The sequence below is a fragment of the Lithobates pipiens genome, unplaced genomic scaffold, assembly GCF_037356315.1.
Source record: "Lithobates pipiens isolate NorthernLeopardFrog02 unplaced genomic scaffold, aLitPip1_a1.2 Scaffold_8, whole genome shotgun sequence".
Taxonomy (NCBI): domain Eukaryota; kingdom Metazoa; phylum Chordata; class Amphibia; order Anura; family Ranidae; genus Lithobates; species Lithobates pipiens.
In genome coordinates this window covers 248,290,597-248,302,996 of record NW_027507903.1, presented here as the reverse complement: position 1 = coordinate 248,302,996, position 12,400 = coordinate 248,290,597, and the positions used below count along the sequence as shown (strand labels likewise).

Below are 12,400 nucleotides of genomic sequence, written 5' to 3'. Positions count from 1 at the left end.
AATATAACATGGTGTCTGATGAGCCATAACGAACTTGGAAAAAAATCTCAACCTACTGAAATAGATTTCCTTACTTTCAATCACTCAAAAAACTTTTTTCGTATAGAGACACCATCTACACCAGGGGTAGGCAACCTGGGCCCTCCAGCTGTTGTGGAACTATATTTCCCATGAGGCATTGTAAAGCTGGCAGTTACAATTACTCCCAGAGGCATGATGGGACTTGTAGTTCTGCAATGGCTGGAGGGCATTTCACCTACCTCTGATCTACAATGTTCTACATGACTTCTCCAAAATCAGCTGAATTGCGCAGACTCTGTTCTTGCTTGGCCAACTCTGTTCTACAAAATGTAAGTGAAATATTCTAATGTGCATTAAAGAGGAATTAAACCCTGATGGGTTTACTTCCTCTGTCTCCCTGCAAAGTTAAAGCATAATGGGCTACTATGCATCGGCTTACCTGTAGGTCAAAGTGGTTTGTAAGGGTTTACAACCACTTTAACCCTCGGTAACAACACTAACTACACATAACTACTACATATACATACATACATACATACATACATACATACATACATATATATATATATATATATATATATATATATACACACACACATACATACACACATATATTTCTACATAATGTACATTTTTACATAATACAACTGGATACCAACATGTATAGGTAAAGTTGATCCAGGGAAAATCTGATTGCCTCTCGGGGGGCCAGGAAGAAATTTGTTCCCCTGCTGGAGCAAATTGGATCATCTTTTGCTGGGGTTTATCGCCTTCTTCTGGATCAACTGTGGGTGAAGGATTGTGTATATGGGATTGTAAGATTTTTTTATTTTTGATTGGTTGAACTAGATGGACTTGTGTCTTTTTTTCAACCTAACTAACAGTACATATCTGTCAGCTGTGCCCTATGTTGGTATAAAGCATGTCAAAGATACAGCCTAAAACTCTATACACAGATCTTTTTCAAATAGGACTGCAGAGTTCATATAGAAAAAGTATGTCAATAATGATTTTGATTTGTAAGAAGTTGGCTTTTGTTTTCTTCCAGCTTTAGAAGGCCTACAACCTAGGACACCTATTCACCACCAAGAATGTGATTGTATCAATCCACATTTATACCATATAAAATCATACAAAGCATTTAGAAGACAGTGCAGTTAGGTTTCTCATGCATAATTTACTTCATTGTATGCATTACTCTATAGAACACAACAAACAAGACAATACATGCGGAACAGAGTTATTGTCATGATGATTATGCATATTTCATCCCTTCATCAAATCACCTATATATTAACTTTTTACCACTTCAATGGTTCATTTGCAATTATGCAATTACGTATACATATAGTGAAACTCATCACCTAATGTAATAAAAGACGTCATGTCATGCTGTTCAAGACAGTCAGCTTATCTATTACAAAACATACCAGCACCTCTAGAAGCATGAGTAACACTTAAGAACAAGGGTGCATACAGCAAAATTTAGCAACAAAGATGTAAATCAGATTTTAAGTATTGTTCACAATATAATTTTGATGTGTTTACAGAAGAACAATGACCCGTGTCAATAGCATCCTATCAGCAGCAGAAGTCCAATAATCGTAGCAGTATTAGACTCGACAGTGTTCAATCAAAACGCCTACCTGGGCTTTTTGTCTTCTTGACCTGGACTTTGATTTTGCTAGAGAGCTTATAAATTGCTGTTCCCATCCCAGACGACGTGTATGTGGCTGTGAATCCGGGAAGCTGTGCTGCTCATGTATCAGGAAAGCCTTGGTAATTTCACTGCACTGACTCAGGGAGAACAGACTGAGTGCTGCTGATGCTGGAGAGAGAAGATCTCCACCACGGAGTCTGGTACATAGTAGTCTGACCTGGTAATAAACAATGCAGGAAGTCTGTGTGTTCCTGGGCTAAGCCATGGAGTATTTGCCATTCAAATACTCAACTACAGAACAGGCGTAGTAGAAACCATTGATAGGTGGAAGAAATATTAGATTGTTTTGTTACGTGTATATTTTATATGTAGCGCCGGCTCCTGAAGAGCATGCACTATATGTTTTGAAAGTTAATGATACACCTGAAGTGCAGTTTGGTATGGGTACAATTGTTCCAAATTTGGACCTCAGCCTCAGTCTGACTGGACTATAGGATGTTCAGCCTGGCCATAGGGGGGCACTGTCTGTTATGGCAGGCATGGAACCACAGTTTGGTTGGGTGCTTTAAGGTTACTTTCTCTTGGAGCCCGCCCAGTGGGAGTGTCACTCTTGCTGTGCTTTCTGGGAGAGGGTACTTAAGATGCGGATGTCACGTGGTTCACGGTTCTGGTCCAGAAGTATGCTCTGATTCCATGGTCCTGACCAGCCCACAGGAAGGCTATGGCCTGGGGTGCGGATTCACCCAACTTTATGTCTCGGGGCTGGCTGGCCCGAGGCAAGGAAACTAAAGAAGGGATTCTGAGGTAGTTCGGTGCTGTCTCCGGTCGTGGAGAAGCCCAGTAACTTTGTAGCTATCCAGGGGAGGACTTTTCGGAAGAAGGCCATTTACGGGTTGGCTTTTTAGCAAGAGCCTGGTGGGGCTGAAGTACCTAAGTGAATCCTATCTCGTGGGTATCGCCAAACTGGCTGAAAGATCCAGGTATCACAAGAGTGTTCTACAAGTTTTAGTTACCTGCATGTTCTACAACAACGTCTGTGGCAGAGACTTATTTCTACATGTTCTACAACAACGTCTGTGGCAGAGACTTGTTCCTGAGTTAAGCACCTTGTTGGCTGCTAGGCCTTGTGAGAGAAGGACTATCCAACTTGAGTGAACATCCAGTTGTGAATGGCTATTCACTGGATTTAGTCAAAGTAAGCAAGTATTTAATTATTGACTTTGACACTAAGAGTACCTGAACTTTCCTCCTAACCATCTGATCCTATTTTAAGAGACTGTTCGTTAACTACGTTTTTTGCAAATAAAAATCCCTTTAAGCGGATCTGTCGCCAGTCTCTAAAGTTACTGGGCCATCTACCACAGGAACCCCCTAGACACAAATCGAGGTGAAGAAGGTAACGGTAAGCCCAATCAAACCAGCAGCTCCTTCGGGGGTTAGTGATACATATACATGACAATATGCAGTGCTGCACACCTAGAGATCTGAGAACGCACGTGATAGAATAATAGTCGGATGACATAATAATGAAGTAAAAGTTATCTTCTCCCAACAATCGGTCAAAAAATGTAACTTGATCCAAAGAGCTTGGTAGGTGACAGCAGATGAAAGGCTTCTGTGGTCTTACATGTGCATTCCAACTCTGCAGCGAGCCACCTGAACTCCAGGCATAAATCATGTTATTTAACCTTTTTTTTCCCACTTATCAGCTTTATAAACTCACTTGTCAGTTTTATTCTACACAGGTAAACTCCATATATTGTCTGTATGCATAAACAATATCCTAAAAAATAAATCAATGAGATGTTCTACATGTGGAAACCAGGGTGGTACCTGACCACAGTCCATTCTATACTGAAGATCCACATTGTGTGCACCGCTCTATAGATGGGAAGGGGGGGGGGGTGTCGTACAACATTGCACTCTGACCTTCAAACTGCAGACTCCAAGACACTGCCCTACAAACTACTGACCCCTGCACACTACTCCACAAACTACTGACCCCTGCACACTACTCCACAAACTACTGACCCCTATACACTACCCCACAAACAATTGACCCCTGTACTCTGCCCTAAAAATTACATGGCCCCTGTACTCTACCCAACATTCTACTGTCCCCTGTACACTGCCCAACATTCTAATGACCCCTGTACACTGCCCAACATTCTAATGACCCCTGTGCACTACCAAACATAATACTGTACCCCTATACACTGCCCAACATTCTACTGACCCCTGTACACTGCCCAACATTCTACTGACCCCTGTGCACTGCCCAACATTCTACTGACCCCTGTACAATGCCCAACATTCTACTGACCCCTGTACAATGCCCAACATTCTACTGACCCCTGTACACTGCCCAACATTCTACTGACCCATGTACACTGCCCAACATTCTACTGACCCTTGTACACTGCCCAACATTCTACTGACCCCTGTACACTGTCCAACATTCTACTGACCCCTGTACACTGTCCAACATTCTACTGACCCCTGTACACTGCCCAACATTCTAATGACCGCTGTACACTGCCCAACGTTATACTGACCCTTGTACACTGCCCAATGTTCTACTGACCCCTGTACACTGCCCAACATTATACTGACCCCTGTACACTGCCCAACGTTACACTGACCCCTGTACACTGCCCAATATTTAACTGAACCCTGTACAGAAACGTAGAAACTGCTGATCGCTGTGCATTGCCCTACAAAATACTGACCACTGTACATTGCCTTACAAAATGCTGACCCCTGTATACCACCCTACATACTACTGGTCACTATATATTGCCCTATCAAATACGGACCCCTGTACATGGCCCTACATACTACTGATACCCTTACACTGCCACACAAACTACTAACCCCTAAACTGCCCTACATACTAATTACCCCTGTACAGTTTCCCACTTACTACTCTTCTTTATTCGCTGCCCTACTTACTACGGACCCCTGATCACTGCCCTGCTTACTACAGACCCCTGATCACTGCCCTACTAACTAATGACCCCTGTTCAATGTCCTACTTACTATTGACCCCTTATTCACTGCCCTACTTACTACTGAGCTCTGTACACTGCTCTACTTACTACTGAGCTCTGTGCACTCCCCTACTTACTACTGAGCTCTGTACACTGTCCTACTTACTACTGACCTTTGTACACTGTCCTACTTACTGAGCTCTGTACACTCCCCTAACAAACACTCCCCAAACCCGACAGGTTTGGGACATCAATGAGAGTATCAGTGTTTTTTTGTATAGATGTTTTTTGTATATTCCTTTGAGTGTATATTTTTATTGGAGACACTTTGTGTCTGGGTGTCTCTTTTTATTGTGTAACGAATAAAAATATACATTTTACTAGCAATTTTGGTGGTATTGGTGGTCTATTAAAGTCCCATTAAGGGGATTTCTTTTTTGTATGTGTACTCACAAGGCCCAAGGACAGCTAGTTGGCACCTTCCAACTTCCAAGCGACACCCTCCAGTGGTACCAGACCTGATCTTCAGCTGACAGAGTGCCCTCCAGACTGGACTAATCCTCTCCAGAAAAAGACCCAGAGCCCGGTGTACTCACAGACTATATACAGGGGGTGTATCAATATTCATACTACAATCTGCATAACTCCACACCTATGATCCAGAAGCTTCTCACGCTCTCTGGAGACAGAGGGAGCTATCAGGCTGCCAGCAGCTGAGCATACTCTGCACACCTAACTTGCAGAATGCAGCTGCACTGATTACAGTGAGCAAACTAAATTCACCTAATAACAATTACAGCCAGATGGAGTACAGGGAGAGTAAATGTACCTATCAAAACACAGCTCCATCCATACAATTAAGTGAGCCAACACTAAATCTATCTAATTCTCACGCCTACATTTGTGCTACATAAATGATATCAGTAGCTAGGGCTCCTAAAGAAATCATATAATGTAAGTTCCAAAATTTAGCATGGTGGCATAAATTATTTGTTAATACAGTAAATACCAGGCTAAATTACCAGGACCCTTCAATACCTCTGAATGCTTTCTACAAAATATGGTTTTGCAAATTAGACTACATACCCTACAGAACGGAATTTATGATAGATGTTTATTGAAATTCTGCTTGCTGTGTTGAAACGGTCAAGTATTTGGCATAGGACCAAGACAATTTTTTTTTACACTAATTTGGAACAGTTGCTTGTAAAAAAGAGTGAGCTGTGTGTAGTGTACCCTGTTCTGTCCTCAATACCCAAAAGAAAGGGTCTGGCTGGATTAGTTGACTTGCCTTTCAACATCTTTTATTCCAGGTCAGTGATCCTACACAGGACAAGAAGAACAGGAGTCTACTAAAGGTCACGTATAGACACTCGATTCGTCTGAAGTGCTGTCACAATGAATAGACATTTTCAGAGATCCGTCTGGACAAAAAATCGTGTGCCCTAAGCCTAAATCATCTTCCCTATACAAGTGCTAACTCAAATGAACAGGCCAAGGCTTCAAAGTGAAGAATGTTCAGACGTACTTGTCACACACTGCACGGCAATAGAAAAACACAATATTATCATATCAACCAGCTTTGTGTCCCAACAATATGTTATTTGCTCCTGTACCATATTAAAAAAAAAAAAAAAAGTATAGAATTGGTTTCTTTGTTTAAGAAAATGATGCATATTATTACAGGTCATTTCAGGTGTGGTTTCAGAAAAGGTATTGCGATTTTTTTTTTTTTTGGCTTTACAGGGCTACATAGGTTAGTCTTATGCCCCATACACATGTCTGGACTTTCCAGCGGAGGTCCGCCGGACTTTCCGAACGAGCGGACTTGCCCACACACGAACAGACTTTTCTGGCGGACTAGGTCTGGTGGATTTTTGGCGGAGGTCTGCCGGATTTTTAAAATGAACGGACCCCCAGGTGACGGGGCTCGCAAGGTGTCAATCTCAAGATAAAAGTTTACATATACTTTATTGCTTTCTCTGCATTAAAGGTGCAAAAACCACATACTGTCTGTTCCCCAACTCCTTAACACTTACCTTGGTCCTGTATTGATCCATCGCTGTGCCTGGCTGCATGTCTCCTGTTTCTTCTTCCTGATCTCACAGGCTTTACTGATAGAAGCAGGTGCCAGGGTCTTCAAATCCTGTGAGGAGGGAGTGAGGGTTGCTGCTGACCCGCACTGTGTGTGTCTATGGACACACACACACACACACGCACACACACACACAGCACGGCTCAGGAGCGAGCCCACACGTTTGCCCTAAATAACAAGAGCTCCTAACAAAGAAGAGGAGTCCGAGATTACACAGAGCAGGCAAGTATAAATCTGTTTATTATTTTAATTTTTAAAAATTACTTTACAACAGTTTAAGAGGTTTATATATACAGTATCTCACAAAAGTGAGTACACCCCTCACATTTTAGTAAATATTTTATTATATCTTTTCATGTGACAACACTGAGGAAATTACACTTTGCTACAATGTAAAGTAGTGAGTGTACAGCTTGTATAACAGTGTAAATTTCCTGTCCCCTCAAAATAACGCAACACACAACCATTAATATCTAAACCACTAGCAACAAAAGTGAGGACACCCCTAAGTGAAAATGTCCAAATTGGGCCCAAAGTGTCAATATTTTGTGTCGCCACCATTATTTTCCAGCACTGCCTTAACCCTCTTGGGCATGGAGTTCACCAGAGCTTCACAGGTTGCCACTGGAGTACTCTTCCACTCCTCCATGTTGACATCACTGAGCTGGTGGATGTTAGAGACCTTGTACTCCTCCACCATCTATTTCAGGATGCCCCACAGATGCTCAATAGGGTTTAGGTCTGGAGACATGTTTGGCCAGTTCATCATCTTTACCCTCAGCTTCTTTAGCATGGCAGTGGTCGTCTTGGAGGTGTGTTTGGGGTCGTTATGTTGGAATACTGCTCTGCGGCCCAGTCTCCAAAGGAAGGGGATCATGCTCTGCTTCAGTATGTCACAGTACGTGTTGGCATTCATGGTTTACATTCAGTGGTTTAGACATTAATGGCTGTGTGTTGAGTTATTTTGAGGGGACAACACATTTACACTGTTCTACAAGCTGTACACTCTCTACTTTACATTGTAGCAAAGTGTCATTCCTTCAGTGTTGTCACAAAGATAAAATAAAATATTTACAAAAATGTGAGGGGTGTACTCACTTTTGTGAGATACTGTGTATTATATACAGTATTTTGTGAGATACTAAAACACCATTGGGCTTCGTCAGTAAGGCAGGGGAAAGAACAATTGTGATATGCAAAGGATATGCAAAGTGCAGATACTCAGAACAGCAGTTTAGACTTTACTATAAAGTCAGCCAAACCTGGCTTATGATTGGTTATTATGAGTTAATTCATTTTCCCTTTTCCATTATTGAGTGAGCCCATAGATTGTAAGAAATTCCGGGTATCACACTGGGAAAGTCTATTTATATCTTCCATGTACGATTGAACTAAGAAGATAGTGTGTGTCTAGGAGTCTCCTAATGCAGTATTAGTTATCCGGTTGCCAGGATCTAGTGACGTAGAATATTGACTGTAACTAGATTTGCCAGTTTCTCTATTGACATGATTAACTTCAGGAAGACCAGAACACAGCATTGCATAAATTAATAATTAGCTGATGCCACTTTATTTCTAGATGTGATGTCTGCAGAGGAAGCCAGCAGCTCATTACAAGTTTTTTTCTATTAACAGGGATGAAGTATTTTATCCTCATGCCATTGGACACTGTAATACTTTGATGACAGTTCAACCAATGGCAATTCTTCAGCTGCGGACAAGTATCACAATCCCAATCAATATCGTTTTATACTTTGAAAGAATACCAAAAAATTCATCATGGGTTTGAAATACACAGTTTTCTAAACATAAAATATGCAGCGTTTATTACACTGTAGTAAACAGTAAATACCCACTTGACCTCAACAATGTTTTGCCCCTTTCATGACCAGGCCAATTTTTGCCATTCGGCACTGTGCTACTTAAAGAGGAAGTAAACCCTGATGGGTTTACTTCCTCTTTGATTTCCTGCAAAGGTAAAGCATAATGGACTACTATGCATCGCATAGTAGTCCATTGTGTGTCACTTGCCTGACCACAGGAGCCAGCGAAGTCACCGCCGTCCCCTGTAGTCCGGAGTATACATCTTCTTGGTGGGTCTCGCTGCTCCGTCGCTGTCATTCGGCGAAGCCGCGATGACGTCACTCCCGCGCATGCGCACAGGAGCCGCCACTCGCGGCATAACGTCGTTGACAGCGGCGCGCTCAGTGCGGTGCCTGTCTTTCGGCAAATATCTCCTAAACAGTATGGGTTTAGGAGATATTTCTTGGACCTACAGGTGAGCCTTAATCTAGGCTTACCTGTAGGTCAAAGTTGGTTGTAAGGGTTTACAACCACTTTTAGCCCTTGTACACACGGTCGGAGATTCCGACAACCAAATCCATCGGATTTTGTCCGAAACTGTTGTATACACACGGTCGGACGAAGTTGTCGGAAAATCCAATCGTTCAGAACGTGATGATGTTATTTTGTTACGATGGGACTACGTTCAGGCTAGTAGCCAATAGCTTTGATGTAGGAATTTGATCTGAGCATGCGTGGCACTTTGTCCGATCGGAATTCTCTACACATGATCGGAGTATGTCCGATCGGAGCATTTTGTCGGAAAATATTTCCGGCAAGTTGGAAAATTTGGTCCGACGGATATTCCGACGGAAACAGTCTGATGCATACCACACACAGTCGGAATATCCGACAAAACGCTCCAATCGGATACATTCCGTCGGAATCTCCGATCGTGTGTACAAGAGCTAACAGACAATTGCACGGTCATGCAACACTGTATGCCACTTTCTTTTGGTGGTATTTGATCACTATATATATATAAAAACAAAACAAAAAAAAACGAAAATTTTGAAGAAAAAAATATATATGTATATATAATTTTTTTTCTTCAAAATGTTTTTTTTTTGGTTTTATATATATATATATATATATATATATATATATATATATATATATATATATATATATATATATATATATATATATATATATATATATATATATATATATAACCAAAAGAAAAAAACTTTACTTTCTGATATAAAACATATCGAAAAGAAAATTGAAAAAAAAAAAAACACATCTCTTCATGAATTTAGGCCAAAATGTAGTCTGCTACATGCCTTTGGTTAAAAAAAAAAAAATCCCAATAAGTGTATATCATTTGGTTTGCATGACGGTTATAGGGTCTACAACTATGTTATATTATATATACCGGATTTCTTATTTATTTATTTATTTATTTTTTTTATACTACTAATGGCGGTGATCAGTGACGGGACTGTGATAGTTTGGTGAGCAATCTGACACTAACTGATGCTGGCTGGGGGGGCTACACTGACATCAATAGTGACACTAAGGCCAGCCATACATGGTTCGAATCGCAGTCGATTCAGTAGGAATTAATTTACTGGTCAGCAACTAGTAATTAATCTTTTAGACCCCTTTCACACCACACCGCCCATAGTGTGGGCGGTAAAATGCTGCTATTTTTAGCGTCGTTTTACGCCAGATTTGCGCCGGATTTGTGGAGCATTTCGGCCGGTAGCGGGGCACTTTTACCCCCTGCTAGCGGCCGAGAAAGGGTCAAAACCGCTGGCAATATGCCGCAATAGCGGCGTTTTGCCGGCAGTATTACAGCGCTGCCCCATTGATTTCAATGGGGAGCAGTGGTGGAGGAGCGGTAAACACACCGCTCCTTCACCGCTCCAAAGAAGCTGCTGGCAGGACTTTTCCCTGACGTACTGCCAGCGCACCGCTATAGTGTGAAAGCCCTTGGGCTTTCACACTACAAACAATGGTGCAGCTTTTTTAGGGCGGATTGCAGGTGCTATTTCTAACGCTATAGCACCTGCAAAACGCCCTGGTGTGAAAGGGGTCTTAGCGCCTCCCGTTATATTTATATTTATTTATTTTTCACATTGCACTAGGGTATTTCACCAGTTTGGGGGATAGCAGCTTTATTTATATACATTTTTCTAACAACTAGTTTTTTTGGCACGGGGTATCAATCACACCTACTAATACTTGGCTCAAAAGGTTAAACCAGTGGTCCCCAACCTTTTTGGTACCAGCTGTGTGGATGAAAATTGTGCCAAGGACCGGGGGGGTTGGGGGGGGGGATGTTGGGGGTCACGATTTTTCACAGGCAATGGCTGGTGTTAGTGATTCAATCATCAGGACACCGTGCTTGATATGGTGTCGGGGTGATCGAAGCACATTATTTCTATTATTACATTGCAGTAATAAATTAAATAGTTCAACTCGCCATACTGTAGAATCAGTGGGAGCCCTGAGTGTGTCAATTACCACTGTCGCCTGCTGCTAGATGTGCATAGTCACTTGCCACGCTGCCTGTCACCAGAAGCGGAATGTCACTTGCCACATCACCTGCCACACTGCCTGCCACAAGATGTGGATTGCCACCTGCCACGTTGCCTGTCACCAGATGCGGAGTAAGTGGAGCGCCCCTTGTGGTATGTCAGGCAGACAGCTGAGGGGGTGAACTACAAGTCCCAGCACACCTCACCTGTACTCCCACACACAGCTCATGACGTCACATCTCTGTGGGATCGCCCCTCTGGATGTTGCAGGGTGTCTCTCTCCTCATGCTGCAACTGGTCTCATCAGGCAGAGGGAGGGTCCGGGACTCCTTCAGCTCTCAGTCTCTGGCTCCACCCTTCTGCCATCCCTGATTAGCTGTCTGGGGGGGCAGGCAATCTGCGCCGCTGAACAAGGAACCCTGTTTTCACACACCGAGGAGCCAGGGGAGAGCGGCGATGCGGGGCAGGCAGTATGAGATGATGTCATCTCTCTGCTCCCCGCTGCACCTCCGACAGACAGGCTTTGAGGGCGGAAGAGCGATGATGCAGAGGGGGCAGAGAGAGATTATATAATCTCTACTTGCCCGCCCGCTCGCTTCTTCCATCCACCCAGCTCTCTCATGCCGGTAGCCCAGCATGTGTCTTGCGGCCGCCCGCACCCGCGGCCCACCTGCAGAAGGACCACGGCCCGGTAGTGGGCCGGGGACCGGGGGTTGATGACCCCTGGGTTAAACAGTATCTCATGTGGTAGGACTTTGCCATGTCAGAGCCACTGGAGCCTGTATGCATATTTGCCTGCCTATCCTATACATGCAACACTAAAAATTCCCTGGCTTTCCTGCTCTTTCACCAAACAAAAGGCTTTCTAGATTAAAACTATTATTAAACCTTTAGTGTTTTTTTTTTTTTTAGCTTAATGAGGACCTTCAGTCATTTTTTTCAACTTTCCATCTATTAAATCTTCTGCCCTTGTTGTTTTAACATTTGATAGGAAAAATTTTTTTCTTTCTGCCAGTAAATACCTTATACAGCCCACTTCCTGTTTCTTGTCTGGTCATTAGTCTAGGCCAGTGGTGGCGAACCTTGGCACCCCAGATGTTTTGGAACTACATTTCCCATGATGCTCATGCACTCTGCAGTGTAGATGAGCATTATGGTAAATGTAGTTCCAAAACATCTGGGGTGCCAAGGTTCGCCATCACTGGTCTAGGCTTATGACATCATGTACAGCTCAGTCTCTCACTTTGGTGAGAGTTTGCCAGGAAGGGAGGGGGAGGGAGTCGTAAGAGGACCAATGAAAGCTGCA

The 12,400-nt window shown here is 42.9% G+C and overlaps 1 protein-coding gene across 4 annotated transcripts in view; it reads right to left on the bottom strand.

Moving 5' to 3' along the window:
* Positions 1-12,400, bottom strand: part of RASSF3 (Ras association domain family member 3) — a 244,190-nt gene that overhangs the window by 147,947 nt on the left and 83,843 nt on the right. The window contains exon 1 of one of the 4 annotated variants that reach the window (XM_077469754.1): positions 1,668-1,773. The exons of the other annotated variants lie outside the window; for them this stretch is intronic. Coding sequence (XP_077325880.1) covers positions 1,668-1,734 — 67 coding nt within the window. The 5' untranslated portion in view covers positions 1,735-1,773. Of the gene's footprint in view, positions 1-1,667; positions 1,774-12,400 lie in introns of those variants that run through there. 4 annotated transcript variants of the gene reach the window in all.